This window comes from Dromiciops gliroides, chromosome 3, assembly GCF_019393635.1.
Source record: "Dromiciops gliroides isolate mDroGli1 chromosome 3, mDroGli1.pri, whole genome shotgun sequence".
Classification (NCBI taxonomy): Eukaryota; Metazoa; Chordata; class Mammalia; order Microbiotheria; family Microbiotheriidae; genus Dromiciops; species Dromiciops gliroides.
In genome coordinates, this window is record NC_057863.1 from 657,746,858 (window position 1) to 657,772,296 (window position 25,439).

Genomic DNA, 25,439 nt, shown 5'->3' on the forward strand with positions numbered 1-25,439 from the left:
CGGGGGCCGGGAGTGGCGGGGCCGGTCCGGGGAGGCCGCGGGGCCGGACATGCGGCTGCGGAGCCCGGAGCCCCGAGCGTCCACCCAGCGTTGAGCGAGGTGAGACCGGCCAGGCCAGGGGTCCTAGCTGGGCTGGGAGACTGGGATGTCCCTGAGGGAAGTCCAGCTGACTGATGGATGGAGAGGGGAAGCCTGGGTCCCAGGTGGGAAGCAGGATCCTGGAACGCCTGGGTCCTGGGAAAGAGTCATAGAGGTCCAGGCGGAGGGAGCAGAACTCTTGAGTCCTGTGCATTAGGTGGGGAGGGGGAAGAGGACGACGGTCAGCCAGGCTGTAGAGAGAGATACGGTCCCCTGAATCCAGGCTTCAGGAGGCAAGTGGCTATACCGAGTCCCCGACAGGAATGATAGTGGAGGGAGGGAAGCCTAGGGCCGTTAGTCAGGAGACCTGGAATGAGTAAGAGGTCGGGGCGCTGGAATGTCCGGATCGCGGAGGGAATGGGGATGGGGGGGGGACTGAAAAGGGAAGACTGGGTCCAGGAGGCACGAGGCAGTCCAAGATCCCGAGGGCGCAAAAGAGGAAGCTCGGAGTGGGGGCGGGGTTGGATACCTGGGTCCAGTAGCAGGGGACCAGGACCGGATAAAGGTCTGGGAGCCGGGATGCCTGCATCCCAGAGGGGAAAGGGACGTCTGGGGCCGAGTTCGGGAGATAGACGGCGATCTCCGGTTCCCGGGAGAGGAGGCTTGGAGCCCATTCCGGGGGGACTAGGATGCGGTCATGGCTGGGGTCGGGTGGCGGCTGCCCAGGAAGGCGGGGAGGCCCTCCTGGGTCTGGGAGAGAGCGGGAGGCCAGGCCGCCTGCCTGGGCTGTCTCTCCCTTCATTCCCGCGTCCCCGCGCTCTCGCCTCTCCGTCCGCCCGGCCGCCTGTCTCTCCGCAGGCCCCGCGCGCCTCCCGCCCGCGGCCGCCGCCGCCATGAGCTCGTGCAGCAGCCGCGCGCTGACCTTGCTGAGCAGCGTGTTCGGCGCCTGCGGCCTCCTCCTGGTTGGCATCGCGGTCAGCACCGACTACTGGCTCTACATGGAGGAGGGCACAGTGTTGCCCCAGAACCAGAGCACCGAAGTCAAGATGGCGCTGCACGCCGGCCTCTGGAGGGTCTGCTTCTTCGCAGGTAGCAGAACCCCAGCCGCCTTCCCCCAGCTCCATTCCCTCCCCGTCAGGGACCCCGGCGGCCCTCCACCTCAGGGATCCTGGCGGTCCTCCCCCATCTCCAGTCCCTCCCCCTCAGGGACCCCGAGGGCCCTCCCCCAGCTCCATTTCCTCCCCCTCAGGGAACCTGGCGGCCCTCCCCCAGCTCCATTCCCTCCCCGTCAGGGACCCCGGCGGCCCTCCACCTCAGGGATCCTGGCGGTCCTCCCCCATCTCCAGTCCCTCCCCCTCAGGGACCCCGAGGGCCCTCCCCCAGCTCCAGGCCCTCCCCCTCAGGAACCTGAGTGGACCTTCCCCCAGCCCCAGCCCCTCAGGGACCCTGGAGACCCTTCCCCTCTCTCCCAGGCACCCTGACGACTCGTCCCCCAACCCCAGGACTGTCCCTTCACCCTTGGGCCCTAGGCATCCCTCTTCTCTAGCCCCCATTTCCCATAGGGATCTTGATATCCTCATTTCTAACCCTGTCATCGTGGTGCCTCCTCCTCCACCCACCACTCCCTCAGGGACCTAGGCCTCTCTCGTGCCCCCAGGTGTCCCCCATTCTCATTCTCCAAACCCAGAAGGACCCGGGAGCCCTTCCTCGAAGCAGCTCCTCCTCAGTCAGTCCAGCTTTGTACTGCAGCCCCTAGCTCCGAGTCAAATTCATCTGTCAAATTCGTGGAATGATTGCTTGACAAATCGCTCTCTTTCCCCGCAGGCCGGGAGAAGGGTCGCTGTGTGGCCTCGGAATATTTCCTTGAGCCCGAGATTAACCTGGTGACCGAGAACACCGAGAACATCCTGAGTGAGGGGGTGGGGGGGCTCTGGGTCGGGGCGTGGGCGGGGCTCGTGGGCAGAGGGGCGGAGCTTCGAATTCTGGGATGCCAGGCTCACCCCTGCCCCTCCCCCTGCTGCTCCCCTAGAGACTGTCCGCACTGCGACCCCCTTCCCCATGGTGAGTCTGTTCCTGGTCTTCACGGCCTTCGTCATCAGCAACATCGGCCACATCCGCCCTCAGAGGACCATTCTGGCTTTCGTTTCCGGCATCTTCTTCATTCTCTCCGGTGAGTGCTTGGTACCCCTTCCGCCCCCGCCTCTGCCCCAGCGCAAGCTCCTTTTGGGTCGCCTCCGGGGCCCACTGGACAGATGCTGTGGGTACCCCCCTGTAAGGACTCAGAGAGAAACCAGCCTCAAAGCTCAGGACCCCTGACAGGCTGTGTGAGGGGCTCCCCGGTTCCGATCTGGAAAAGATAGATTACATTCAACCATAGGCATGGCGGCTGTGGGGCCTGGAGTCATATATAATCCAAGTCTGGGCTTCATTCTCCCTCTCACTAAAATTGAAGGTGGGGGGAGGGGGAAGGACTAGATGAGGGACAGAGATTAGACAAGATTCTTCTGAATCCCACCTTTTCCTGCCCTTGGTTCTTGTGATCTTAAGCTTCCTGGGTGACCCAGGAAAAGTCATTTCCTTTCTCTGGGCTTCATGTCAAGGAAAGGGATCTGACTAGAACAATATTTCTTAACTTAGAGACCATGGGTGGGTTTCAGATAATCCATGAATTTGCATGGGAAAAAAGACATTTGGGTTTTTCCTAATTTCCAAATTTCGAACTGAAATCTAGCATTTCCTTGAATTATTTACAAACCTGATTCTGAAAAAAGGGTCTATGGACTTGCCAGGCTGTCCAAAGTGTCTGTAACACGCACATGGTTAAGAATCCCCTGGACCAGGAGATCTCACCTAATTCTAACATTTGATGAATCTCTGCTGAGCTACCCTACCCCTTTCCCAACCCAGTGCTGGAGGGGTAGAATAGGGGGAGAGGAGGAAAAGGAAGCCTCGAACCCTATACCAAGGTGGGAAGACTGAGGATAATTGCAGAGCCAGGAGGATGAAAGGACTGCCAGGAGATAGGGCAGCCCATATATGCTTGAGGTACAATGAAGGGCCTGGCTATTTGACCCAAGGCACCCATTGTCCCCCCTTGATGCCAGGAACCTCAAAGGGACAGACTTCCAGACACCCATCAGCCAGTGCGTTCCTAGGGTCCCTGGAGATGTGGGGGGAGCTGCTGGGGGTCCAGGCTGGAGGGAGCTGGGCCAGGGCTAGAGCCTCTCTAAGCCACCTGAACAGCTCTCCTCCCGGCTGTGTCCCTCCCTTGCAGGCCTCTCCCTTGTGGTGGGCCTTGTCCTCTACATCTCCAGCATTAACGATGAGGTGATGAATCGTCCCAGCGGCTCCGAGCAGTACTTTCACTATCGTTATGGCTGGTCCTTCGCCTTTGCTGCCTCCTCCTTCCTGCTTAAAGAGGTGGGAAGGGGCTGGGCTAACCCTAACCCTAACCCAAACCCTAACCCTAACCCAAACCCTAACCCAAACCCTAACCCTAACCCTAACCCTAACCCTAACCCTAACCCTAACCCTAACCCTAACCCTAACCCTAACCCTAACCCTAACCCTAACCCTAAGCCCTTCCCTCCACTCCCTATAGATGCACGTCTGGGGCCCCCGAGCTGGAGGAGGGCGTGGAGGGGACCCTGGATCTCCGAGGGAACGGGGCTAGAACTGGGGAGGGGGATGGGCTGTGGGAGGGGACCCCTGGTTCTTCGGGGACTGGGGCTGGGGGCCCCGCCACTGCCACAGTCCCTGATCACAGATCCCCACAGGGGGCTGGCGTGATGTCTGTCTATCTGTTCACCAAACGCTATGCGGAGGAAGAGATGTACCGCCCGCACCCGGCTTTCTATCGACCCAGGCTGAGCGACTGCTCCGACTACTCGGGCCAGTTTCTCCAGCCCGAGGCCTGGCGCCGAGGCCGCAGTCCCTCGGACATCTCCAGCGACGTCTCCATCCAGATGACACAGAACTACCCCCCTGCTATCAAGTACCCGGACCACATGCACATCTCCACCTCACCTTGCTGAGGGGCTGCCCCGCCCCCGCCCCGCCCCCGCCACCCCCCTTCTCCTCTCCCCCCTAGCCTCGGGCCCCCTCGGGCCTCGCCTTCACCTCAGATTTCCTGAGGCTCTTCCTCCCCTTATGGGCCCTTCTCACTCCCTTCCACTTAGCCCGCCGCCCTTCATCAGTTGGTCCTTTTCCTTCTCCCCTTTTCTAGTGCCCCTCCTTGGCTCCTCCCCTATTCCTCTGTCCCCTCCTTTGTTTTTAGGCTATCTTTGATGTCAGGCAGCTCCTTCTAGAAGACTGTAGGCCATCTTCAAGCCTATGGGTCCTTTCTCCCTCACCACACTGACCCTCATTTCTCCCGGAGTCCATTCATCTCTTACCCTGTATCCCTTTGCCTCATCTGCCTGCTGTGGGTAACCACAGTCAGGAGTTGGGAGGGACCGGTTGCTAACCTTGACCCTGGCCTTTTCATTTCCCTCATCTCTTGGCCCTGGACCATCTCCTCCTCCTCCTCCTCCTCCTCCTCCTCCTCCTCCTCCTCCTCCTCCTCCTCCTCCTCCTCCTCCTATCTCCCCATTTCCATTCCCATTTCTCTTTTTTTTCTAGGTTGGTCTCTCTTATGTTAACTCCACATCTTTTTGTCTCTGTGTCTTTTTTTCTTTTCTCTCTTTCTTTTCCACACCAGAGGCCCCCCTGGGATGGGGAGAGAAGGAGGCAGACAGGCTGACCCTGATGCCTGGGTCCCCACCCTCCTTGCTCCTCTCCCCCAAGGCAGGGGCAGTAGCGGGGCCTAATGGCCCCCCAAACCTCCGAGTCTTCCACCTCTGCCTCCTCTGCACCTCCATCCTTGCCCCCTGCAAAACTCCAGACTCCAGCCTCTCTTAAAGGGTCTGCTCTCTGGGGTACAGCTTGGGCAGGTGGGCGGCCCAGTGGAGGCAAAATAATGTACAATGAACTAGATGGTCCCCCAGTGATTGGGGGCCAGGGCTTTTAGTCTGCATCTTGGGGGGGAGGGGGGGAAAGCAGGGGCAGGGCATCAGTTAACCCGTCCTTATGTAGCGGGTTTTTAATGAGGATTGGGGGGAGGGGGGCCCAAGTGGGCCTGGGAACAGGGTGGGAGGGTGGCTCTGTTACTTACTATGTATCATATGTAAATACCAACAGAAACTTCAATAAACTCTATTTCAAACACTGGATGTCTGCATTGAGGGGTAGGGCAGGGAGCGGAGCAGGGCGGAATCTGGGCCCTTGGGTTTGGGAAGGGGGTAGGGCTAAATGCCATGCTGACTCTCCTCTCTGGACCTCAGTTTCCCCCTCTGTAAATTGAAGAGATTGGGCTGACATCTAAAGGGCTCTGGGTGAATAGGAACATCTGTGGACTTGGGTCAAAGAGGCTGGCTATCTCTCTGGGTTCTGCCTTTGACTTGGTGAATGACTGAGCAAACCCATTGCTCTCTCTGAGACTGTTTCCAAGCAAGCAGAACAGTTGGGTCAGGCTTGACCACTTCTCCTCTCCCAGCTGACCTGGAGATTCTTTTGCTCAGTGACCTGCTTTTGAATCTCAGCTCCGTCCCTCACTATCTATGAACCATGGGACAATTCTCTTCCCCACTTTGAGCCTTAGATGGGAAACATCTGTAACATGAGAAGATGGGATTTTGTGATTGGATACTTCCTCTTGGGAGGACTTCCCTTGTAAGCCCCTTGAAGGCAGAGACTGTCTGTATACCCAAAGCTCAGCACAGTGTCTGGCACATTATAGGCACTAATAAATATTTAGGGCAGTGGATAGAGCATGGGGCTTAGAGTCAGAAAGATCTGAGTTCAAATCCATTCTCAGACACTTACTAGCTGTGTGACCCTGGGTGAGTCACTTAATCCCTATTTGCCTCAGTTCCTCATCTGTAAAATGGGGGAAGAATCAGAGAAGGAAATGGCAAACCACTCCAGTATCTTTGCCAAGGAAACCCCATGGACGTAGAGTTGGACACACTGAACAACTACAAATAAATGTTTATTGATTGACTGGGTCTCGGTTTCCCCATTTGAAAAAGGAAATGTTTGGACTTCATAATTTCCAGGATCCTGCTTTAAATCTCATCACCTGTGATCTTTAAGTGCCATCCCATCTCTGACGCTCTGTGATTACAGACCTGTATAGTCTCATCCCTTTCACACTCTTGCCTCAGTTTCCCATCCTGGAGAAGGAGAAGGATGGGCTGAGTGACCCCCAAGCTTATCTCCTAGTTCTTCCATCCTGAGACTGTGCTGCTGAGGAAGCCCCATTGCTCCACCCCCTCCCAATAAGCCTTCCCTCGGTGAGAAGGGGGGGGGTTGGCAGCATGCTTTTGGAACTTGAGGGGCCAGAGTGGGGCCTCAGAGCTTCCCTCATATGGGCAGTTGAAGTCCTAATCCTGTTGTCCACAGGGCTCTCCGCTGAGGCCTGGTTTCCCATGAAGTACAGGACCCTGATAGCTAACTGAGCTAAGCTTGGTCACTTTAAGAGCGGCACACCTCCCTTCCGCCACCCCCACCCCCTGCTTTTCTTTCTTCTTTCCTGCTCTGAGTCTGGGGGTCCTGCAGTGGCTGGGGAATGATCCCCCCAATCCCTTCTCTACTCCTGGATTTCAAGAGGATGAAGAGAGGGTTTGGAGCAGAGGTTGGGGGAGGGTAGAGGGAGATGTAAGGAGGGGGTCCTCCTTTTAAAGGGCCCCCACTCTGCTTCCGGTTGAGGCCTGAATCCCGTTGCCATGGGGACAGGAGGAGGTGGAGGAAGGGAGGGAGGGATGCTGCTACTGGGGAAGATGGAGATGGGGGAGGGGGGGTTGTGCCCCCTTCTCCCCCCTCTAGTGACCTTGGCCAGATCCCCATGGGGAGCCCCAGGAAGCCGGTTCCTCAACCTGCTTTAGGCAGCTGCAGCTGCAGCCCCCTTCCTGTCTCTGTCTCTCCCCCTCCCTCTCCCTGTCTCTCATGTCTCTTGCTTCCTGTCTCCTCATTTCTCCCTTCCTCAATCTCTCCCCATCTGTCTGATGCTTCTCTATCTCTGTCACTCTACTATCCCTTTATCTCTGTCTCCTGTCCCTCCACAGCCTCTCTCTCATCCTTTTTCTCTTTTTCTCACACATACTCTCTCATTTCTCATGTTTTCTGTTTCTCTCGGACTCTCTTCATCTCTTCCATATCTTTCCCTCTCTGTTTCATTCACCCCCCCCCCAGTCTCCCTAACTCTGGTATCCCTTCTTGTGCCTGTCAGTCTCCCCCTCTCTCTGAATCTCCCTCAGTGCCTTTGCCTTCCCTGGATCCAGACCTCCCCCCCCTTCCCCCATCCCCAAATCCACCCCCTCCCCCCATCCCTGCCTCCCTCCCCCTCCCTCCTTTGCTCCCTCCCTCCTTCCCTCCCTCCCTCTCTCCCTCCCTCCCTCCCCTTCTCAGCTCTTCCCATCACCCAGTGGCAGCAGAACAGAATTCTCTCCTCCCCGGGTTCTCGGGCCGGATCAGCCAGGCCCCCTCATCCCCCGGCCCCTAATCCCAGACGCCTTGGTCCCTGGGGTACTCTCTTCAGCAGCTCCCAATCCCAGGCACCTGGGTTCCCAGGCTGCCCAGCTCCCCCTTCCTCCGGCACTTAAGCTCAGCGCCCGGGGTTCCCTGGCTCCCCCTTCCCCCATTCTGGAGGCTCAGCTCTCCAGACTCCTGCATTTTCTAGTCCTCCACTTTTCTGAACCCCCAACCCCCAGTTCTCTAGACCAGCTGGTTCACTGACCCCCAACTCCCGAGGCTCAGTCCCTTGGAGAACTGGCTCTCCCAGCCCCCAATTCCGGACACCTGGGTCCCCTCCCCACCTACTTCTCCATCCTCCATCCCAGAAGCTCAGCTTCTCAGACAACCGGGTCCTCCAACATCCTGCTCTCAGGCTTTCTATCCCAGCGACAGACCCCAAACCCAGCGACTCAGCTCCCTGGACACCTGGGTTCTCTGGACAACTGGGATAGGGGGCTTCTTCCCTGTACCCATCTGCCAATCTCAGCGGAGGCCTGATTACAAGGAACTCCAGGTGAGGAGGGGGTGATTGTCCAGAAGGGAGGGGCTGGGGGACAGGGCCCCTGGCCACTCAAAGGCACTTCCTCCCGGCTCAGGCCCGGTGGATGGAAGGGGGCAAGGGATAGGGTCTGGGGGGGCCCCCTCCTGGCAAACCAGAATTACAAAGAGTGTGTGGGGGGACGCCCCAGGGTCTGCCTGGAGGCAGATCGGAGGGACTGGTGTGTGGGAGGGAAGAGGATGGGGGGGGAGGAGAGGAGGCCTCTTAAAGGCCCCGTTGCCATGGCGACCACCTCCCCTACATCCGGCCCCCCCTCCCCTTAGCTAATGGGAGAAATGGGGGAGAAACTGAGGCAGCAGCCAAGGTTACTGTGCCCGAGAACCTAGGCATTCCAGGTTCTGAGAGAGACCTGGGGGAGGGGGGAGGAGTCTGAGACTGGGGGTGCTTGGGGGGAGGGGAAGAAGTAACAGGAGGTGGGGATGAAGTGACAGTGTCAGCTGAGTAGAAGCTGGGGGTCCAAGGAGGGAGTTCTTTGGGGGTGGGGGTTCTGCATCTGTTTCTAAACCCCCTTATCTTCTCTGTCTGTCAGGACTCTGAGCTGTGGGGGTTGTGGGAGAGAGAGTGGTAGAAAGAAAATTCTCTTTTTCCTTCCCCATGCCTCAGTTTCCTCCCCCATGAAGTCTGGACCAATAATTTTTTCAAGGTTCCGTCAATTTCTAGTGAGCTTTGAATCTAGGATTCTATTCAATTGGAGGGCAGTGGTGGAAGTCAGGCCATGGGGGTGGAAGAGGGTAAGGTCAGCGAGTGCTTTGAGCAGTGGGAAAAGAAACAGTAGGTGGGGACAAGAAGATAAGCTAGAGGGGTCAGTGGTCACCAAGGAAGGACTCCAGGAACAGGGGAGAGAATTCTTTCATCATGGAGCTTCTGCCCTGTCCTCTCTCTAAGGTTCCCACTTGAAATCTCTGTGGGGTATGGAGAGATTGGGGGGAATCAGGCTCAGGAGGAGAAATTTGGGGTCCAGTAGATAGAGGTAATGGGGTTCCAGGGTCAGGAATGGTGCAAGGGGTGCTGTGACACCGGAGTTACATGAGACGGGGATCAGAGGCTAAGCCAGGAAGGGCAAGGCTACTGACAAAGGGCTTAGGGGGCCTGGGAAATATTTTCAGGGGGGTCTTTTCTTGTTAATCCTTGTTCTCCTCTTCCTGTCCTCTGAGGCACTGAGCTGGGAGGATTGGGAACTCAGGAACTAGGGGGAAAGGGGGGAATACAGGCCTTCGTATTTTTCTCCCCCAATAAAATGAGGTGGTTAGAATCTGATCTCCAAGGTCCTTTCTGACTTGAAAATTTAGGATTCTATGAGATTGGGGGGGGGTCAACAGTCAGGAACTGTGGTATTCAAGGTCAAGATGGGGCAGAGTTGCCATGGCAGAAGGAGATGGAACAGAAGGTGTGGATGAGAGAAAAGGAAGTAGTCCATGGATGCTGATCAACAGTCCAGGGGGTTTGAGAGGGGGTGCTTTGGGCAGAGGGTCCCCTGATGGATGCTTTTCCTGCTTCCCCTTAAGTTCTGAGATGAGAAGGCTGGAAATGTCTGAAGGAGAAATGTGGGCCTCTCATCCTTTCTAAGCCTCAGTTTACATCTCTGTTAAATGGCCAAGATATCCTCTATAATAATTTTAAATTGGGGGAGGTGGTTTAGGTCACAGAATCATAGGTTTAGATCCAGAAAAGACCCAAGAGGCTGCTTTCTAGTGCAAACCCCCATCTGACAGATGAGGAGACTGAGGGACAGGGAGGTGACATCATTTACCCAGGGTCACACAGCTAGTGTCTGAGGCAGGATCCGATCCAGATCTTCCTCAGTCCCAGGATGCTGTGGGCAAAGGTGGATGTAATAAAAGATGGGGACACATGAATGAATCAGGGGGACAGTAGCATCTGAGTGTTGAATGTAGAGTCAAGGACCTGAGTTCAAATTCTGCCTTTGACCCTGATCTAGTCACTTAATCGCTTTCAACCTCAGTTTTCTCATCTATAAAATGGGGTTAATAATACCTACTAGGAATCATTGTGAAGATCAAACGAGATATGAACCTTGGAGAGCTTTATAACTGCTAGCTGTCGTTGTTACTGTTATTTATTCTAGGAAGTATTCAGGGTAGGAGACGCTGGGGTACAGAGTTCCTGCACTTTCCCCCCATCCAATCCTTATTCTTCTTTCCTTCTCCTCCTGGCTTAGCACTACAGGCTGTAGGGATAACCAGGATGAAAGAAAAGAATTGAAGTCCTTTTTCCTCTCTGATCTCAGTTTCCTCATCTGTGAAATGGTGGATTGGGGCGGGGGGGGGGGGGGGGTGGGGGTTGGACTGGAAAATATCAAAGCTTCCTTCTAGTTCTAAATCTTCTAATTCTATGAAATTGGAGGATGTTGGCATGGGGTCAAAAGGTGAAAGAAGAGAAACTGTGGTATGTGGGTTACAAGGTGCCATCTACCAACGTGCATTTATTATGCCCTTACTGTGTACTAGGCATCACACAAGGAACTGGGAACACAAACACAAAGGTGAGATTGCACTGCATTTGATGAGGGGGGGTTCCCTGTGTTCTCAGATGCAAAGCACATGATATGAGACATAGAAAATAAATCTGCTGGGCTTTGGGGGAGCACTAGCAAGCGGGGAGGGGGGGACCAGGAAAGGACTGGAAGGGGGAGTTTGAAGGGATCTGGGGTTTAAAAGTGAGGCGGCAGCTGCCAGCGATGGCCTGTACAAAGACGGGAAGGTGGGAGATGGGATGTCCTCTATGGAGAACAATGAGTAGTTGGGTTTGGCTGGAGCATAGAACTCGCGATGGGGAATAAATACTGGGTACCAGACTGGAAAGATTGTTGGGGTCCCGATCACGAGCCAGGGGCCAGCATGGAGGAAGCTCGAGGCAGAGAGGACCTGTAGGCTTTGGGGGAAGTAGGAGGGTGCTCTAATCCTTGTCCTTGTCCGTAGCCTCTGATGATGGCAGCCCGCTGACCCCCGCGCTCGACTGCCCGCCACCGCCTCCTTGCTGCTTGGCACCAGCCCCCGTGGGGGGGGTGTCCCCATCTCGCCTGAGCCTGCCCGCCCCCCGCCGCAGGCACGGCCCCTCCCCCGCTGCCCCGGTGGTGGCCGGCGGCCCCCCGGCTGCCAGCCTTCAGACTGGAGTCCCTGAAGCGCTGGACAGAGGCTCGGGGCCTGTGGTGTGAGAAGGGTGTCCAGGTGCTGTTGACCACGGTCGGTGCCTTTGCCGCCTTCGGCCTCATGACCATCGCCATCAGCACCGACTACTGGCTCTACACCAGGGCCTTCATCTGCAACACCACCAACCTTACTGCCTCCGCCTCTGAGGACCCTCCAGCTCGAGGGTCAGGCGGGGTGTCAGAGAAGAGGGACCCCGGGGGGCTGACCCACTCAGGTCTCTGGAGGATCTGCTGCCTCGAAGGTACTGGGGCCACAGCGCAGCATCCTCCCCCAGCCGCGGTTCCGGTGCTGTCCTCCCCTGGAGCCTCAGCCTCCCCCTCTGTGAAATGGGAGGATGTCGGTCTCTTTTGGTTTGATGACTCTGTCCCTACCCCTTTTTTCCTCCATTCCTCGGGGCTCCCCTGACCTTCCTTTCTGGATGGGCGGCAGGTTGGATCAGACTCAGTTGTCTCTGAACTTCCCAGGAGCCTCTGACTCTCTAGAACTCTATGGAGTTCTTCATTGCCTGGGGAAAGGAAGGGGAAGGGAAAGAGAAGCGATAGGCATTTATATAGCACTTACTGTGTGCCGGGCACCGTGCTAAGTGCTTTACAATTATTATCTCATTTGGTTCTCTTGAGAACCCTTCTAGGGAGGTGCTATTATTCCCATTTTAAGGTTGAGGAAACTGAAGAAGAGGTCAGGTGACTTGCCCAGATTCCCACAGCTAGGAAGTGTCTGAGCCTGGAGCGGAACTCAGATTTTCCCAACTCCAGGCCTTGTGCTTTATTCACTAAGTCCGATTTTCCTCCTCCCCTCCTTTCCAACCTCAGTTTCTGTATCTGTAAAATGGGGGTTTAGGGTTTGCTGGTTATGGAACATCTTCCAACTTTGACGTTGTGTGGTTCCATGTTCTTCCTCTCTCTTCTTTCTCCCCCATGTTCCATTTCTCCCTTTGTAAGACAGGGGAGACTTGGGTTGAGTTTAATATTTAATATTTTCAACTATAAAGCTCTGAGCTCTTTGAGAACAAGGATCCCCCCTTACCCCCCCCATACTCCCAGCACTTAACACCAGTGTGTGGCACACAGTAGGCACTTAAAAGCTCATTGAGCAAGTGACTGCTCCTCTTTCCTGTTCCTCTCCTCGTTCCCACAGTCCTGTGCTCTTCAATGGAGGTGAGGCTGGGTCAGAATCTCAGAGATCTCTTCCAAGGCAAGTCAAGAAAGAGCGAGCATTTAAATGCCTACTATGTGCAAGGCAGAATGTTCAGCATGGGGGGGTGGGGCACAGAAAGCTTTCAAGGAGCTCAAGGTCTTGCACTTCTGTCATCTCCCCTCTCTCCTTCCAGCTGTCCCCTCTGTGAAGTGGGAAGGCTGTGCTTGTTGGCTTCTGAGCTCAACCCTCGCTTGGAACTCCGGGAGTTGCTCCTCTCTCTCCCTTGCTCTCTCTTTCTCCCTCCTCCCCCTCCCCCTCCCCCTCTCCCTCTTTCTCCCTCTCCCTCTCTCTCATCTTGATCTTTGCTCAGCCCCACTTCCTTCTGCCTCATTGCCCCTTTTCATCCATCCTCTCTGCATATTGTATCTATTGTTGAACTTTGGGTCTGAACTCCTCCCTCCTCCTCTCAAATCCCCCCCCCCTACTTTACAGGGGTGAAAATGGAGGCCAAGGGAGGGAAAGAGACTTGCTTAATGTCATCCAGTGTGGTCGGCTCCCAGCCCCCAATCTAGGGCTATTCCCATTTCCCTTTTCCAGAGAGAGAGAGAGAGAGAGAGAGAGAGACACTGGGGTTTTAGTCCCCCTAGACCTCTGGAAAGGCCGTATTGGAAGTCTCAGATTTAGTGAAGGAAACACCAGGGCAGGGCCTTGGGCAGTTCCTTTCCCTTCTCTTCAACCTCAGAATCCCCCTCCGTGAAATGGGGGTGAGGGTGGGAAGTGCTATCTCTGGTCTCTTTCAGCTTCTACATTCTCTGACACTAGGCTGTGAATAGCCCCGGGTAAGTGCTTCCCCTCTGTCTCATGCACACTCCCAACTCTGTTGCTTGGGTTCTAGCCTCCTGCCAGGCCAGGGAAGGAGGTCGGTCAGTGGGCTACCCTTTGCGAGAGGCTAGAATCAACTCCTCCACCCGAGCGAAGCAGGGGGACTAGAGAGCGGTGATACAGTGGGGGCCCAGTCACAGACGCGGGTCCTCCCCCGCTAATCTCCATCTCCCCATCCCCAGGGCTGAAGCGGGGTGTCTGTGTGAAGATTAATCATTTCCCAGAAGACACAGATTACGACCATGATAGCGCCGAATACCTCCTCCGTAAGTGGGGGCTGGGAATCGGGGGGTGGGACTGGCCTCCCCAACCCAGAGGGCGGAGCCCAGATGCTCCTCTTTGAAGCCCATTGGCTGGGACCCCCTGGCTGTGATTGGCTGGGAGAACTCTCCCCCTGGAACGGTCCTCAGGGAGAATCGGAGTATTCTGTTCAGCCTTGGAATGCAGAGCTGGGATCGGCCCCCCTCATTGGGATGTTGAGGACTCCCAGGCGGCACCAAGTTCTGATTGGCTCCTTACGCAAAGTCGATCACGAATCTAAGAAGCTGGTGCCGGGACTTGGGAGCTGGAGAGTGGGGAGGAGCGGAGGGGGGAGGGAAATGCTGCGTGTGACCTTGCCCCGGTCCTCTGCCAGGTGTGGTCCGAGCATCCAGCATCTTCCCCATTCTCAGCGCCATCCTTCTGTTACTGGGAGGAGTGTGTGTGGCTGCTTCTCGAGTCTACAAGTCCAAACGGAACATCATCCTGGGGGCCGGCATCCTGTTTGTAGCTGCTGGTGAGGGCTGGAAGAGGGGAGAAGGGGAACGAAGCCGAAAGATAGGAGAGGGGAGAGAGACATAGAATCTCCGAATGAGGGTCTCGGTGCTCCAACCCCATCTCACAGAGGCTTGAAGGTCATATCTAGGTCAAGGGCAGAATTAGCACCTCAGAGAGAAGAGCTAAAAAGAGAGAGGAAGGAGTGTGAAAGAACAAGAGGAAGAAGGAGATAGGAAGGGCCTTGAACAAGAAGGGAGGAGTTAGGTAGAGATAGGTAGGGACTGAGATAGAGGCAGGGATCTTGCTCGAAAGGAGAGAGGACCAGAGAGAATTGAGGATGGGCAAGAATAAAGGGAAAAGGAGAGGGAGGAGCTTAAAAGGGGGAGGACTTGAAGAGGGGGAAGGGCTTAGGGAAGGGGTGAGGCTTGGAAGAAAGGGCCAGGGTTTAGGGAAAGAGAAGTGACTTGGAAGGGAGGGGCGGGACTTGACAGGAGGAGAGGGCACCTGAGAAAGGGGAGGGTCTTAGAAAAAGGGGAGGAGCTAGGCTAAATATGAGGGAGGCTTAATGGAGGAAGGCGGGACTTAGAAGAGATGGAGAGAGGTTTGGAATCGGTGAAAGGGCGGGGCTTAGTTAAGGAGGCGGGGCTTAGCAAAGACCATGCTTCGAACAAGATGAGATTTCAGAAGAAAGAGGAGGGGCTTAGAGGAAAGGAATGGGGCATATGGGAAGTGGCTTAGAAAAAGAAGTGGAGAGACTTAGTCGAGAGGGCGGGGCTTAGAGAAGGAGGCGGGGCGGGGGGCGGGGCAGGGCAGGACGGGCCCCTGCCCCGCAGCGGCGGCCGTCGAGGCTTGCTCCGGCTGACAGTTGCGCTCCTCCGTCCCCGTCCCCGTCCCTGTCCCCGTCCCCCGTGTTGTGTCTCTCCGTCCGTCCGTCCGTCCGTCGGTCGCGGCCCGCCAGGCCTCAGCAACATCATCGGCGTGATCGTGTACATCTCTGCCAACGCGGGCGAGCCGGGCCCCAAGCGCGACGACGAGAAGAAGAGCCACTACTCTTACGGCTGGTCCTTCTACTTCGGGGGGCTCTCGTTCATCCTGGCCGAGATGATCGGCGTGCTCGCCGTAAACATTTACATCGAGCGGAACCGCGAGGCTCACTGCCAGTCCCGGGCGGACCTCCTCAAGCCCGGCGGCCGGGCCGGGGGCGGCGGCGGCGGCGGCGGCGGGGGCGGCGGCGGGGGTCCCCCGTCGGCCATCCTCCGCCTGCCCAGTTACCGCTTCCGCTACCGCCGCCGCTCGCGCTCCAGCTCCCGCTCGAGTGAGCCTTCGCCCTCCCGGGACACGTCGCCCCAGGGCTTCCCCTCCACGGACATTTCCATGTACACGCTGAGCCGCGACCCGTCCAAAGGCAGCGTGGGCGCAGGGCTCGGGGGCCCTCCCGGAGGTGGCGGCGGCGGTGGTGGCGGCGGCGGCGGCAGCAGCGGCGGGGGCGGGGGCGGAGTGGGGGGTCCTTATGGGACGGCTGAGCGGGAACGGTCCGGCTCGGGCTTCCTGACGCTGCATAACGCCTTCCCCAAGGAAGCCAGCGGGGTGACGGTGACCGTGACCGGTCCGGGCTCCGCCCCTGGGGCCGCCGGGACCTTGAGCAAAGAAGCGGCAGCCAGTGGGGCATCCAACACCAACACCCTGAACAGGAAAACCACGCCAGTGTAGGGGCTGGGCCGGCTTGGGGTGGGGGGCGGGAAGGGGGTGGGGGCCCGCTGGCGGGCAAGCGAGCGAGCAAATGAGCAAAGAGGGCCCCGAGAAGGGGGCTGGCGGCTGAGGCTTGGCCCCCTTCTGCTCCTTGGCCCAGCCTGGACGTGGGAGGCTGGGGATCCCGGCCCACCCACCAACCCACCGCGGCAGGGACACATGGGATCCAAACTGGGGACTTTGGGGGGGGCAGGGGAGGGCAGGGAAGGGGGGGCGGTGGGGGGGCTGTGGTGTTTTTTGCAGTTTTCAAATCTGTATTTTTTTTTTGCTGTTTGCATGGGGGGGGATGGGGATGGGGGTGGGGGGGTCTTACCTGTCCCAGCCCAGGGACCACAGGGGACCCCTGACAAACAGAAAGAGAAGGCCAGAGGGAGGCAGAGAAAGACCTCGTGGCTGGGGAAAGTACTGAGAGAGACAGAGAGAAGGGATTGGCGGAGATGTAGAGATAGTGAGAGATATAAATGCCAAGGATAAGCCCTGAGAGAAGGAAGAAGGGTATGGGGAAATAGAGGTACAAAGAGGGGGAGACTTAGAGATGGAGACAGATTATATATTTACTTGTACCCACAATGCAACACCAGTCTCTCTGTCATAGACAGAGGTAAGGAGATCTTGGGACAGAGAAGCAAAAGTAAAGAAACCCAGTGTGTGGAATCTCCAGGGCTTAGCACAGAACCTGGCCCAGAGTAGGACCTTCATAAAGGTTTATTGACTGACTGTGTTGACAGACAAGAGATAAAGATAAGGACCCACAGAACTGACAGGCAAGAGATCCAAAGGGACAGAGGGAACCAAGAAGAGACAGGAAGGGAGCAGTGACACAGAGAAACAGACATTAATAATCCAAATCAATTAACATAAAAATAACCAAAAAAATCCTAAGCCCCCCAAAGAGTGTAGAGACAGAGACAGGAGGAAGACAGACAGAAGAGGCAGCCATGTGTACATCTCTGTGCTTATCATTGAATACAGATTATACGAACACAGAGTGACATGGAAATGCAGAGAGAGACACAAAGACACAGACAAAAGCACGCACGGAGATATCAGACAGTCAGCAAATACAGGTTATCTCTGGAGACAGAGATAGTGAGCCAGGGATAAGGGGACACAGGGAGAGATACAAATACGGAAGCTGGGAGGGAGAGACGGATGGATGGATGGAGACAGAGAAGGTCCAATGGATACAAGAGAGATGCTGAAGGGCAATGGCAGAGCCTCTGGCTCTCCCAGGCCAGAGGGAGGGGCTGAGGACCTAGGGACAGGGCAGGCCAAGCTTCATCCAGTCAGCCATTGTCCCTTGGAGACAGGAGGCAAAATCTGTCTCCATCCCTGCCTCCCTGATGGGCCTGGTTCTGGCTCCTTGTCCTGCTGATGCCCTAGTCCTGGTTCCCAACTGGGGCTGCAGGCTCGGGGCTGGGGCTGCATGGACCACCCTGTAGGGGTGTCCTCTCTAATAAAGTCCATGAAGAGAACAGTGTGGCTGTCATTTCAACCCCTCCCCCCAACGCTACTCCCTATAGGGAAAGCCCAGATATCATCTCTCCCTACCTTAGTAGGACGCAGGCATCCCTTTCCCCCCAGTCCCGTCCCTCTTGGAAGGGCCCAGGCATCCAGGCCCCAGCTCCTCCCACCTCCAGCCTCCCTCCCTCCGTCCACTTGTTCCCTTAAAATACCCACAACAGGTGCGGGTGTTACTTACATGGCAGGGCCCAAAATAGCCCAAGGCTCTGGTCAGGGGGAGGGCTGCCTGCCTGTCTTTGTGGGTCAGGGGGGAGGCCACAGGCAGAGCAGAGGGTGCTGGGGACCCTGGCCAGTCAACGAGAGGAGGGAAGCTTGGGGCTAGGGGCCGGGGGCTGAGCCCGAGCCTGAGTCTGGAGGCCCAGCTGGCCACCTGGGGCCTGGGGGAGCCCAGTAGGGCCGGGCCCCTTCTCCCCCAGCCACCATGATGTGGTCTAACTTCTTCATCCAGGAGGAGGAAAGACGTCGAGCTGAGACAGCGAGGAGGAGAGCCCAGAGGACTGGCCTGGCCCGTGAGCGCCGTGGCCCCATCAAGCTGGTCCTACTGCTGGCCGGCATTGGCACAACTCTGGCGGTTCTGGCCGTGGGCACCGAGTTCTGGGTGGAGCTGGGCACCAAACGGGGCAACGGGACGAGCGGTGTGTGTGAAGCTGCCCACCTAGGCTTGTGGCGGGTGTGCGCCAAGAGGCTCTGGCTGGAGGACCTGCCCCCCAATAGGGAGACCTGTGGTCCTGCTGAGTTACCTGGAGGTGAGGACCACAAGGGCTAGGGGGATGGGGAGATGCTCTGAGAGAGGCAGACCCAGGGAACCGGACCATCGGCTCAGAGAGCTAGGGCACCAGGGGATGGCAGGCACTCCTAGTCCAGCCCCCCCTTTTTTTTTGTCGGGGAAATGGGGGTTAAGTGACTTGCCCAGGGTCACACAGCTAGTGTCAAGTGTCTGAGGCCGGATTTGAACTCAGGTCCTCCTGAATCCAGGGCCGGTGCTCTATCCACTGTGCCACCTAGCTGCCCCCAGCTCCCCCTTTTTATAGAGAGGGAAGCCAAGGCTCAGAAAGACCAAGTGAGGAGGTCAACGGTTCACAAGTAGTGAGAGAGTCAGAGATCCAGAGATAGAGACTGAGACAGAGAGGCAGAGACAGAGGTAGGAGAGAGACTGAGGCAGAGATATGGAGACAGAGAAATCTAGGAAACAGAGAGATGGTCCGAACTTCTGACTGGTTGGACAATGTGAAGAAACTCCCCTGACTTGTCTGGGAGTAGGTTAGAACAGCCCAGACCTTCCAACTGCCCTAGGGAAATGTGGAGATCTGCCCCCCCCCCTCAGATGTAGAGACACACCAGCTTCCTGACTTAAAAGTCCAAGGGGAAAGAGATGACGAAGATTTCTGACTGACCAGAAAGGATGTAGACATGTCTGATCTCCTAGGGAGATCCCATGGGGTGGTACATGCCGTCCTAGGGAGATGTGGAGATGGGGCTAGACCACCGGCTGCCCCATGGGAGACTTAGGCATAACCCAGGGCCAGAAAACCCAAGGGAGTTACAGAGACTGCCAAGATCTCTGGCTTCCTGGCGAGACCCAAAGGCTGCCCACTCCACTGACTGCCCAGGAGTCAGTCTGAACTGACCGGGAAAGACAGCCTGGCCCTCTGACTCCTGCACATCCCCCCGCCCCCAACCCACGAGAAATCCAAATGGTCCAGATGGCTGCTCTCTCCAGACCGGAGAGAGCCCAAACTATAGGGAGGATCCAGAATTCTGAGACAGGAGAATGGCCCTGACTCCTGACAGCACAGGGAGACCAAAGGGGCTGCCCCAGCTCAGACTTCCTGGGGCCAGACCTCTGACTACCTTGGGGGAGAGGCAGAGACGGCCCAGAGCTCTCCAGAGATATGGTGAGCCCAGACCTTTGGCCCCACAGGGAGCTTGTAGAGACAGCTAATACCTCTGACCTCCTGGGGAACTAGGCATGCAGCCCAGACCTTGGCCTGCCTTGGGGAGAGAGGCCTGACCCAGGCCTCTTGAGATCCCCTGGAGACGATGAAGAGACAGTGCACACCTCTGAAGTCCGCAGGGAAGCTTGGATCTGAGCCCAGACCTCTGGCTGGATCAGACAACAGAGAGGAGGCCCAGACTTCTCATTGTCTCAGGGACATGGAGTGATGTTAAACGCTGTGGACTGCTTGGAGAAGGGATTTAGTGGCCCAGACCCTGGACTGTCTTAGAGAGGGGCAGACAAGGCCTAGATAATAGAGTTCCCTGGGGAGGTATGGAGACTGATCCAGGCCTTTGACTGCCCCACGGAGACAGAGTAGACCCCAGGACAGACCTCAGGGGGATGACCAAGGCCTCTGACTGTCCCAGAGAGACAGAGTGGACCCCAGGACAGACCTCAGGGGGATGGCCCAGGCTACCTCTGCTATACCTACAGATGCCCTAGACCCTAGACTGCTTTGGGAATGGCAGGAGGCAGGCAGGACTGAAACAGCCTAGGTTTTTGACTGTCCAGGGGTACACAGAGATGGCCCAACCTTCTGAATTCCAGGAGAGATATAGAGGTGGCCTTGCCTGTGCCAGGGGCTATGCCCAGACCTCTGTCCAAGCCCAAGGGGTACAAAGGTGGCCCAGACCTCTGGCTGGCCTGAGAAGCTGCAGAGATGGCCCTGACGGGACCGCCTGGGGAGAGAAAATTGTCCCACATCATGGATCAGCCCATTGAGATGGAGAAAGGTCTCCCAGAGAGACCTGGAGATGCCCAAGACCTCTAGCCAGATCTCAGACAGGAGACAATCCCAGGGAGATGCAGAGGTGACCCAGACCTGAAAAATAGACAGCTCAAACCTCCAACTGTCCCAAGGAATCATCGGCATGGATGTGCTTGCTCCCCAAAGAGCTGAGATTGCTTTCTGTCCTGGGAGATGTGGAGATGCTCTATGTCTTTTACTGGCCTGGGCAGCAAGAGAGACAGCCCAGACCTTTGGTTCATATTGGGGGATGCTGACACAGCCCTGATCTGGGAAGCTGGGAGGCCACCTGGAATAACAAGTGTCCTGGGGAGACAGACAGATGATCCACACTGGGAACTGACTGTCTGGGACTGGTTAGAGAGTGAGATATCCCTGGCCTCAGGTCAGCTCAGGAAAAAGCAGGGATAGCCAGACCTCTGACTTCCTTGAGAATTTGTGGCAATATCCTGGACCTCAGCTCCCCTGGGAGACAGAGAGAGGGCCCTGGGCCACAACTGTCCCTAAAGAGATGGAGAAATAAACAAGCCCCTGATTCTCCCAGGATATTGGCGAGAGGGCCAGGAAATGCCTCTTTCAGGAGGAGCTCTGCCCAATACAGGTTACTGGGTCTGCCTCTAGGACTCAGGCCTAGACATAGATGTGATTAACATAGAAATGGTCTAGACTTCTAACATAGACATAAAGGTAGAGAAATAAAGGGGCAGAAAGAGGGAGACAGTGGGATAGGGGAAAAATGGAAGAGAAAGAGGGATCTGTAGGGAGCAAGAGACAGATGAGAGACAGACAGACAGACAGAGACTGACAGACACAGAGAGACACAGAGAGACAGAGATAGAGAGACAGAAAAAGACAGAGAGACAGTGAGAGACAGAGACAGAGATGAGAGAGAGAGAGTAAGACAGAAAGAGGGAGAGGGAAAGAGGGAAAGGGAAAGACAGAGAGAGGGAGAGGGAATGACAGAGACAAATAGAGACACAGACAGAGAAGGAAAGAGAGAGGGAGAGACAGAGACAGAGACAGAAAAAGACAGAGACAGAGATAGAGACAAAGATAGAGAAAGACAGAGACAAAGAAAGATAGCTCAGACCTGTGACTGGCCTGGAATGAGAGGCTATCCATCCAGACCTCAACTGGCTTAGAGTGATGTTGAGAAGCTTCTTTGGGAGCCAGAGAGAGACAGGGTCCTGACCTCAGACTGTTCTGGAGCCTAGAATTCTGAGCACTGGGGAGAGGGAGATGTAGAGATGACCTAGACTGCTGATCGACCCAGGCAGATGCCCAAACCCCAGACTTCTGACCCATCTAGGAGCCATAGAATGAGTCAAGGTAGCCATGTGATAAAAAATCAGAGAAGACTCAGACCTTTCAAGCTAGACGTTTGGGCTGAATCTAATAGGATAGATTTTAATAGGGACAATTTTATAATCTTAAACCTGAGTTAAAAAATTCAGTGTTTAAGGCGCCAAAGGAGGATAGTGTGCCTAGGCTAGACAGTGGTTCAAATGAGGGGAAAAAAAGATCTAGGGGTCTCAGTGAACCACAAACTCAATGTGAAGCAGCAGCAGCATAAGGCAGCTCAGAAAGCTAATGGGATGTTGGGCTATGTTAACAGAGGTCCAACTTCTAGGAATAAGCAGATGAGAGTCCCATATCCTGTGATGTGTCCCACATCATTAGATCTCATGTGTTCAATTCTGAGATTAACAGTTTGAGGAGTTCGATAGTTGGGGAGTGTCCACACAAGGGCAGCCAGGATGGTGACGGGCCTTAAATCTGTGTAACATGAGGCAAAGCCAAAGGGCCTGGGATGTAGCTGGAGAATCCAGGATTCCTGGGGGGGAGGGGGGGCAGGGCGTGAGAGTTGTTTTCAAGTACCCAGAGCCCTCTTGGAGGAAGAAGCATTGGGTTGCTTGGCTCTGGAGTGATGGGAAGATTCTGTCTCTGCTGCTCTCTCTGTCTCTGCCTCTCTTTCTATCTGTCTCTGTCTCTGTCCCCCTTTCTCTTTCATCTCTGTCTCTTCCTCCCTAAAGATCCCTTTCTCTCTCCTGCCAATATTACTGGTCTCTCTGTGTCTCCTTTCCTGCTTCTTCCTTTCTTTGCCCCCCCCCCCACTTGTGTTTCCTTGTCCCACTGTCTCCCTCTTTCTGCTTTTTTTCTCTATTCCTCTTTTTTTTTTTCAGGGCAATGAGGGTTAAGTAACTTTGCCCAGGATCACACAGCTAGTAAGTGTCCAGTGTCTGAGGTCGGATTTGAACTCAGGTCCGCCTGAATCTAGGGCCCGTGCTTTATCCGCTGTGCCACCTAGCTGCCCTCCATTCCTCTTTATTACAGTTTCTCTGACTTCCTTGAGTAAGCTCTCTCTGTATGTCTCTCTCCCTTTTTTCTCTTGCTTTCCTCTTTCAGACTCATTCAATCTTTTTCTTTGCTTAGTCTGTTTCTCTATTCCCACTTCTTTTTCCCCTTTCCTTATCTTATCCTTTTAATGACTCTCTCTCTCTTTCTCTCTGTCTCTCTCCCCACCCTATCTCTGGGTCTCTGTCTCTGTCTGTGTGTCTATCTCTCCTCTACTTGCACCTGTCTCTTTATCTTTTTTATTTTTTTGCAGGGCAATGAGGGTTAAGTGACTTGCCGAGGGTCACACAGCTAGTTAAGTGTCAAGTGTTTGAGGCTGGATTTGAACTCAGGTCCTCCTGAATCCAAGGCCAGTGCTTTATCCACTGCTCCACCTAGCTGCCTCCCTGTCTCTTTATCTTTATGCCTTCTTTCTTTGTGCCGTCAAGCACAGGGAGGCTGGTGCTCATTATTCCCATTTCACAGAAGAGGAAGTGGGTACACAGAAGACAATGACTATTCCGGGGCCACATAGTTATCAGAGGCAGGCCTCTGTGGCTTTGTCTCCCCGTTTGTCTTTCCAGCCACTTTTCTTCCTTTCCCCCACTTCAGTCTGCTCCCCAGTGTCAGCATCCCACCCAAGTGTCTGTGCCTTCTTTCCACAGAGGCAAACTGCTCTTACTTCAGATTCTTCACCACAGGAGAGAACAGCCAGATCTTGCAGAGGACAACAAAGAAAGGTAGGTCCTCTCAGCATTTGGGTTTTGGGGCCTCCCCTGACAAGATCTGGTTCTGTGACCCTCCAGAAGCCTGAAGGGACCCCGACATGATCTGGTCCCACCCCTGCCCCCGTTTTACAGATGAGGAAACTGATGCCCTAGAGATGAAATGATTTCCCCAAAGTCTCCTGGGCAGTCAGCAGCGGGCTCCTCTTTCCACCAGACCCACTGCCTGCCTTCCCCGGGTAGGCTCTGACGGAGTGCCCTCGGATGTCCCTGTTTCTCCCTCTCCCCTCCCCTCCCAGAGCTTGGACTAGCTGCTGCCGTCACCGCCACTCTGGCCCTGGCCATCACAGTCCTAGGATGCATCTGTGTCATCATGGTGCTCAGCAAAGGGGCCGAGTTCCTGCTCACACATGCAGCGGTCTGTTTCAGCCTCTCAGGTAGGAGGTGGTCCGTCCAGGTCCCCAGCTGCCAGGTTCCCTAAACTGCCTATTCGCAGAGTACTCTAGCCAGGCCCAAACCTGGCAATTTGCATAATTCAGCACAGTTGCATGCTGGGAGTTGTGGTTTCCAGAGACAGTATCGTGTAGAGAGGACACCCAGAGTAGTAGTATGTGGGGGGTGGTCTCCAAGGACTGTTGCACTCTGGGAGTTGTAGTTCCTGGAGCCTGCATAGCACTTGGTCCACTGCTTGCCTCATAGTAGGTGCTTAATAAATGCTTGTTGACTTGTTTCCAATATTTTTTTTTGACTTGTTGACTTGTTAACTGTTGCATGCTGGGAATAATAATTCTAGGGACTGTTGCATCCCCAGAGGCTGCCCTCCAGGAGCTGGGGACCTGGGGGGCCTGGACTCCCTCTTTCCTATTTTCTCCCCACAGGAGTTTTGTTGCTGGTGAGCCTCGAGCTGTTCCGCCAGGGGGTCCGAGAGCTGCTGGCCAGGACTGGGCCTGGTCCAGCCCCTTGGCTGGATTATGAATATTCCTGGTCAGTGGCCTGTGCCCTTGCAGCTGCTGCCTTGTTGCTCCTGGGGGGTGGCTCCTTCTTGCTACTGGCCCTGCCCTCCCGCACCTGGAGGATGTGCTGCCACCAGCAGCCAGGTGACCGAGGAGGTGGAGGTGCAGGAGCCACCTAAGGGAGCCAATTCCCTTCCAAAATGGGTAGGCTTCTTTGGGTCCCCAACAGATCCCCTCCACCCCCCCTGCCCAGCCTCATGCCATGGAGTTGCTCAGAGATCTACCCAACCTTAGAGAGTGGATCTCCTCGGACCTTAACCCAGTCTCAGGGATAGCCCATCCCCTCCTGGCGCCAAAGAGTTGATCCCTCTGGCTGCTGTCTGACGCCAAGGAAGAGGTCTTTTTGGTACCCGTGAATTACCTCCAATTCCTGTTTGGACCTCCATCACCCATCGGGTCCCGAGAGCAGACCTCTTCCTGTACCTGCATGTCTCTGAGGACTAGATTCCTTTCTATCTCTCTCCTCCCTCCCCTCCCCACAATGGCCTGGAGTAGATCCCTTCTGGCTCCATGGAGCCCTGGGAGTGGACGCAGAGGGTGTAATCCTTCCTAGCCCTGCCCATTCATGGTGAGTGGACCCTTTTCCAGTGCCTCCCTGAAGCCTTGTCACTTTCTCCCTGTCCCGTGTCCTTTCTCTGATCCCAGAGGCAACCTGCTCCCTCCCCCCCAGGGGACCATGCACTCTCCCTCCCTTTGTATATATGTTATCTCTGTGCTGAATCTGGGCTACAGGGGTGAGTTCTTACAGACGAGGGTCCCTGGGGTGGCAGATCGGGACCTGATAGGGGCAGAGAGAGGTCATATGGGATTCCTCTCCTCTGCCCTAATTTATTTATTGGGGAATGGAATTTGCCTGGAACATGGGTGAAGTTGTGGGCTGGGGATACCCGGGTTCCCCCTCCACCTTCTACCGCCCAGGATTAAATGCTTGGGAATTGAAATGCTCTCAAGTGTGTGAGTGTCTTTACAAGGTGATTCGATAGGGCTGGTCTCTGGGATGGTCTACTGCCCACATATACTGCTCATGTTGTGTCCGATGCCACACACACAGCAAACAGCCTGCTTCCCTCGCAACTCAGGCTCCATGAAAGGAAGGGTCTTTTCGTTGTCAGGAACTAACTTCAGACACTGTCCCCCCTTCCCCCCTTCGCCCCCCCCCTCCCCCCCGCCACCGCCGACACGCCAAGGTCAGAGCCCCTGAACATAAAATTGGGTGA

At 55.8% G+C, this 25,439-nt stretch overlaps 3 protein-coding genes across 4 annotated transcripts; all 3 read left to right on the forward strand.

Moving 5' to 3' along the window:
• On the forward strand, positions 1–4,137 carry CACNG7 (calcium voltage-gated channel auxiliary subunit gamma 7). 2 transcript variants are annotated; one of them, XM_043992063.1, is made up of 6 exons: positions 1–99; positions 937–1,167; positions 1,903–1,989; positions 2,108–2,248; positions 3,353–3,498; positions 3,855–4,137. In XM_043992063.1, the coding sequence occupies exons 2-6, from the start codon at positions 972–974 to the stop codon at positions 4,110–4,112; spliced, it is 828 nt and encodes a 275-aa protein (XP_043847998.1). In that variant the 5' UTR covers positions 1–99; positions 937–971; the 3' UTR covers positions 4,113–4,137. The 2 variants fall into 2 exon arrangements, with proteins under 2 accessions (XP_043847998.1, XP_043847997.1); XM_043992062.1 differs by lacking the exon at positions 1–99 and having other exon boundaries at positions 535–1,167.
• A 6,840-nt stretch (positions 4,138–10,977) lies between these two features.
• CACNG8 (calcium voltage-gated channel auxiliary subunit gamma 8) lies at positions 10,978–16,066 on the forward strand. The gene is made up of 5 exons (XM_043994002.1): positions 10,978–11,062; positions 11,234–11,599; positions 13,560–13,643; positions 14,012–14,152; positions 15,092–16,066. The coding sequence occupies exons 1-5, from the start codon at positions 10,978–10,980 to the stop codon at positions 15,841–15,843; spliced, it is 1,428 nt and encodes a 475-aa protein (XP_043849937.1). The 3' UTR covers positions 15,844–16,066.
• A 106-nt stretch (positions 16,067–16,172) lies between these two features.
• CACNG6 (calcium voltage-gated channel auxiliary subunit gamma 6) lies at positions 16,173–25,160 on the forward strand. Its single transcript, XM_043998537.1, has 4 exons — positions 16,173–18,152; positions 23,150–23,224; positions 23,509–23,646; positions 24,088–25,160. Exons 1-4 carry the CDS (start codon positions 17,828–17,830, stop codon positions 24,339–24,341), a joined length of 792 nt encoding a protein of 263 aa, XP_043854472.1. The 5' UTR covers positions 16,173–17,827; the 3' UTR covers positions 24,342–25,160.
• The last annotated feature ends 279 nt before the right edge of the window (positions 25,161–25,439 follow it).

Coding starts and splice junctions, on each gene's coding strand:
- CACNG7 (XM_043992062.1), top strand. CDS start 768: ATGCGGTCATGGCTGGGGTCGGGTGGCGGCTGCCCAGGAAGGCGGGGA. Junction 1,990..2,107: donor GAACACCGAGAACATCCTGA/GTGAGGGGGTGG, acceptor CTGCTCCCCTAG/AGACTGTCCGCACTGCGACC. Junction 3,499..3,854: donor CCTCCTTCCTGCTTAAAGAG/GTGGGAAGGGGC, acceptor AGATCCCCACAG/GGGGCTGGCGTGATGTCTGT.
- CACNG6 (XM_043998537.1), top strand. CDS start 17,828: ATGATGTGGTCTAACTTCTTCATCCAGGAGGAGGAAAGACGTCGAGCT. Junction 18,153..23,149: donor TCCTGCTGAGTTACCTGGAG/GTGAGGACCACA, acceptor TTCTTTCCACAG/AGGCAAACTGCTCTTACTTC. Junction 23,225..23,508: donor GCAGAGGACAACAAAGAAAG/GTAGGTCCTCTC, acceptor CTCCCCTCCCAG/AGCTTGGACTAGCTGCTGCC.
- CACNG8 (XM_043994002.1), top strand. CDS start 10,978: ATGGGGAATAAATACTGGGTACCAGACTGGAAAGATTGTTGGGGTCCC. Junction 13,644..14,011: donor TAGCGCCGAATACCTCCTCC/GTAAGTGGGGGC, acceptor GTCCTCTGCCAG/GTGTGGTCCGAGCATCCAGC. Junction 14,153..15,091: donor CATCCTGTTTGTAGCTGCTG/GTGAGGGCTGGA, acceptor GCGGCCCGCCAG/GCCTCAGCAACATCATCGGC.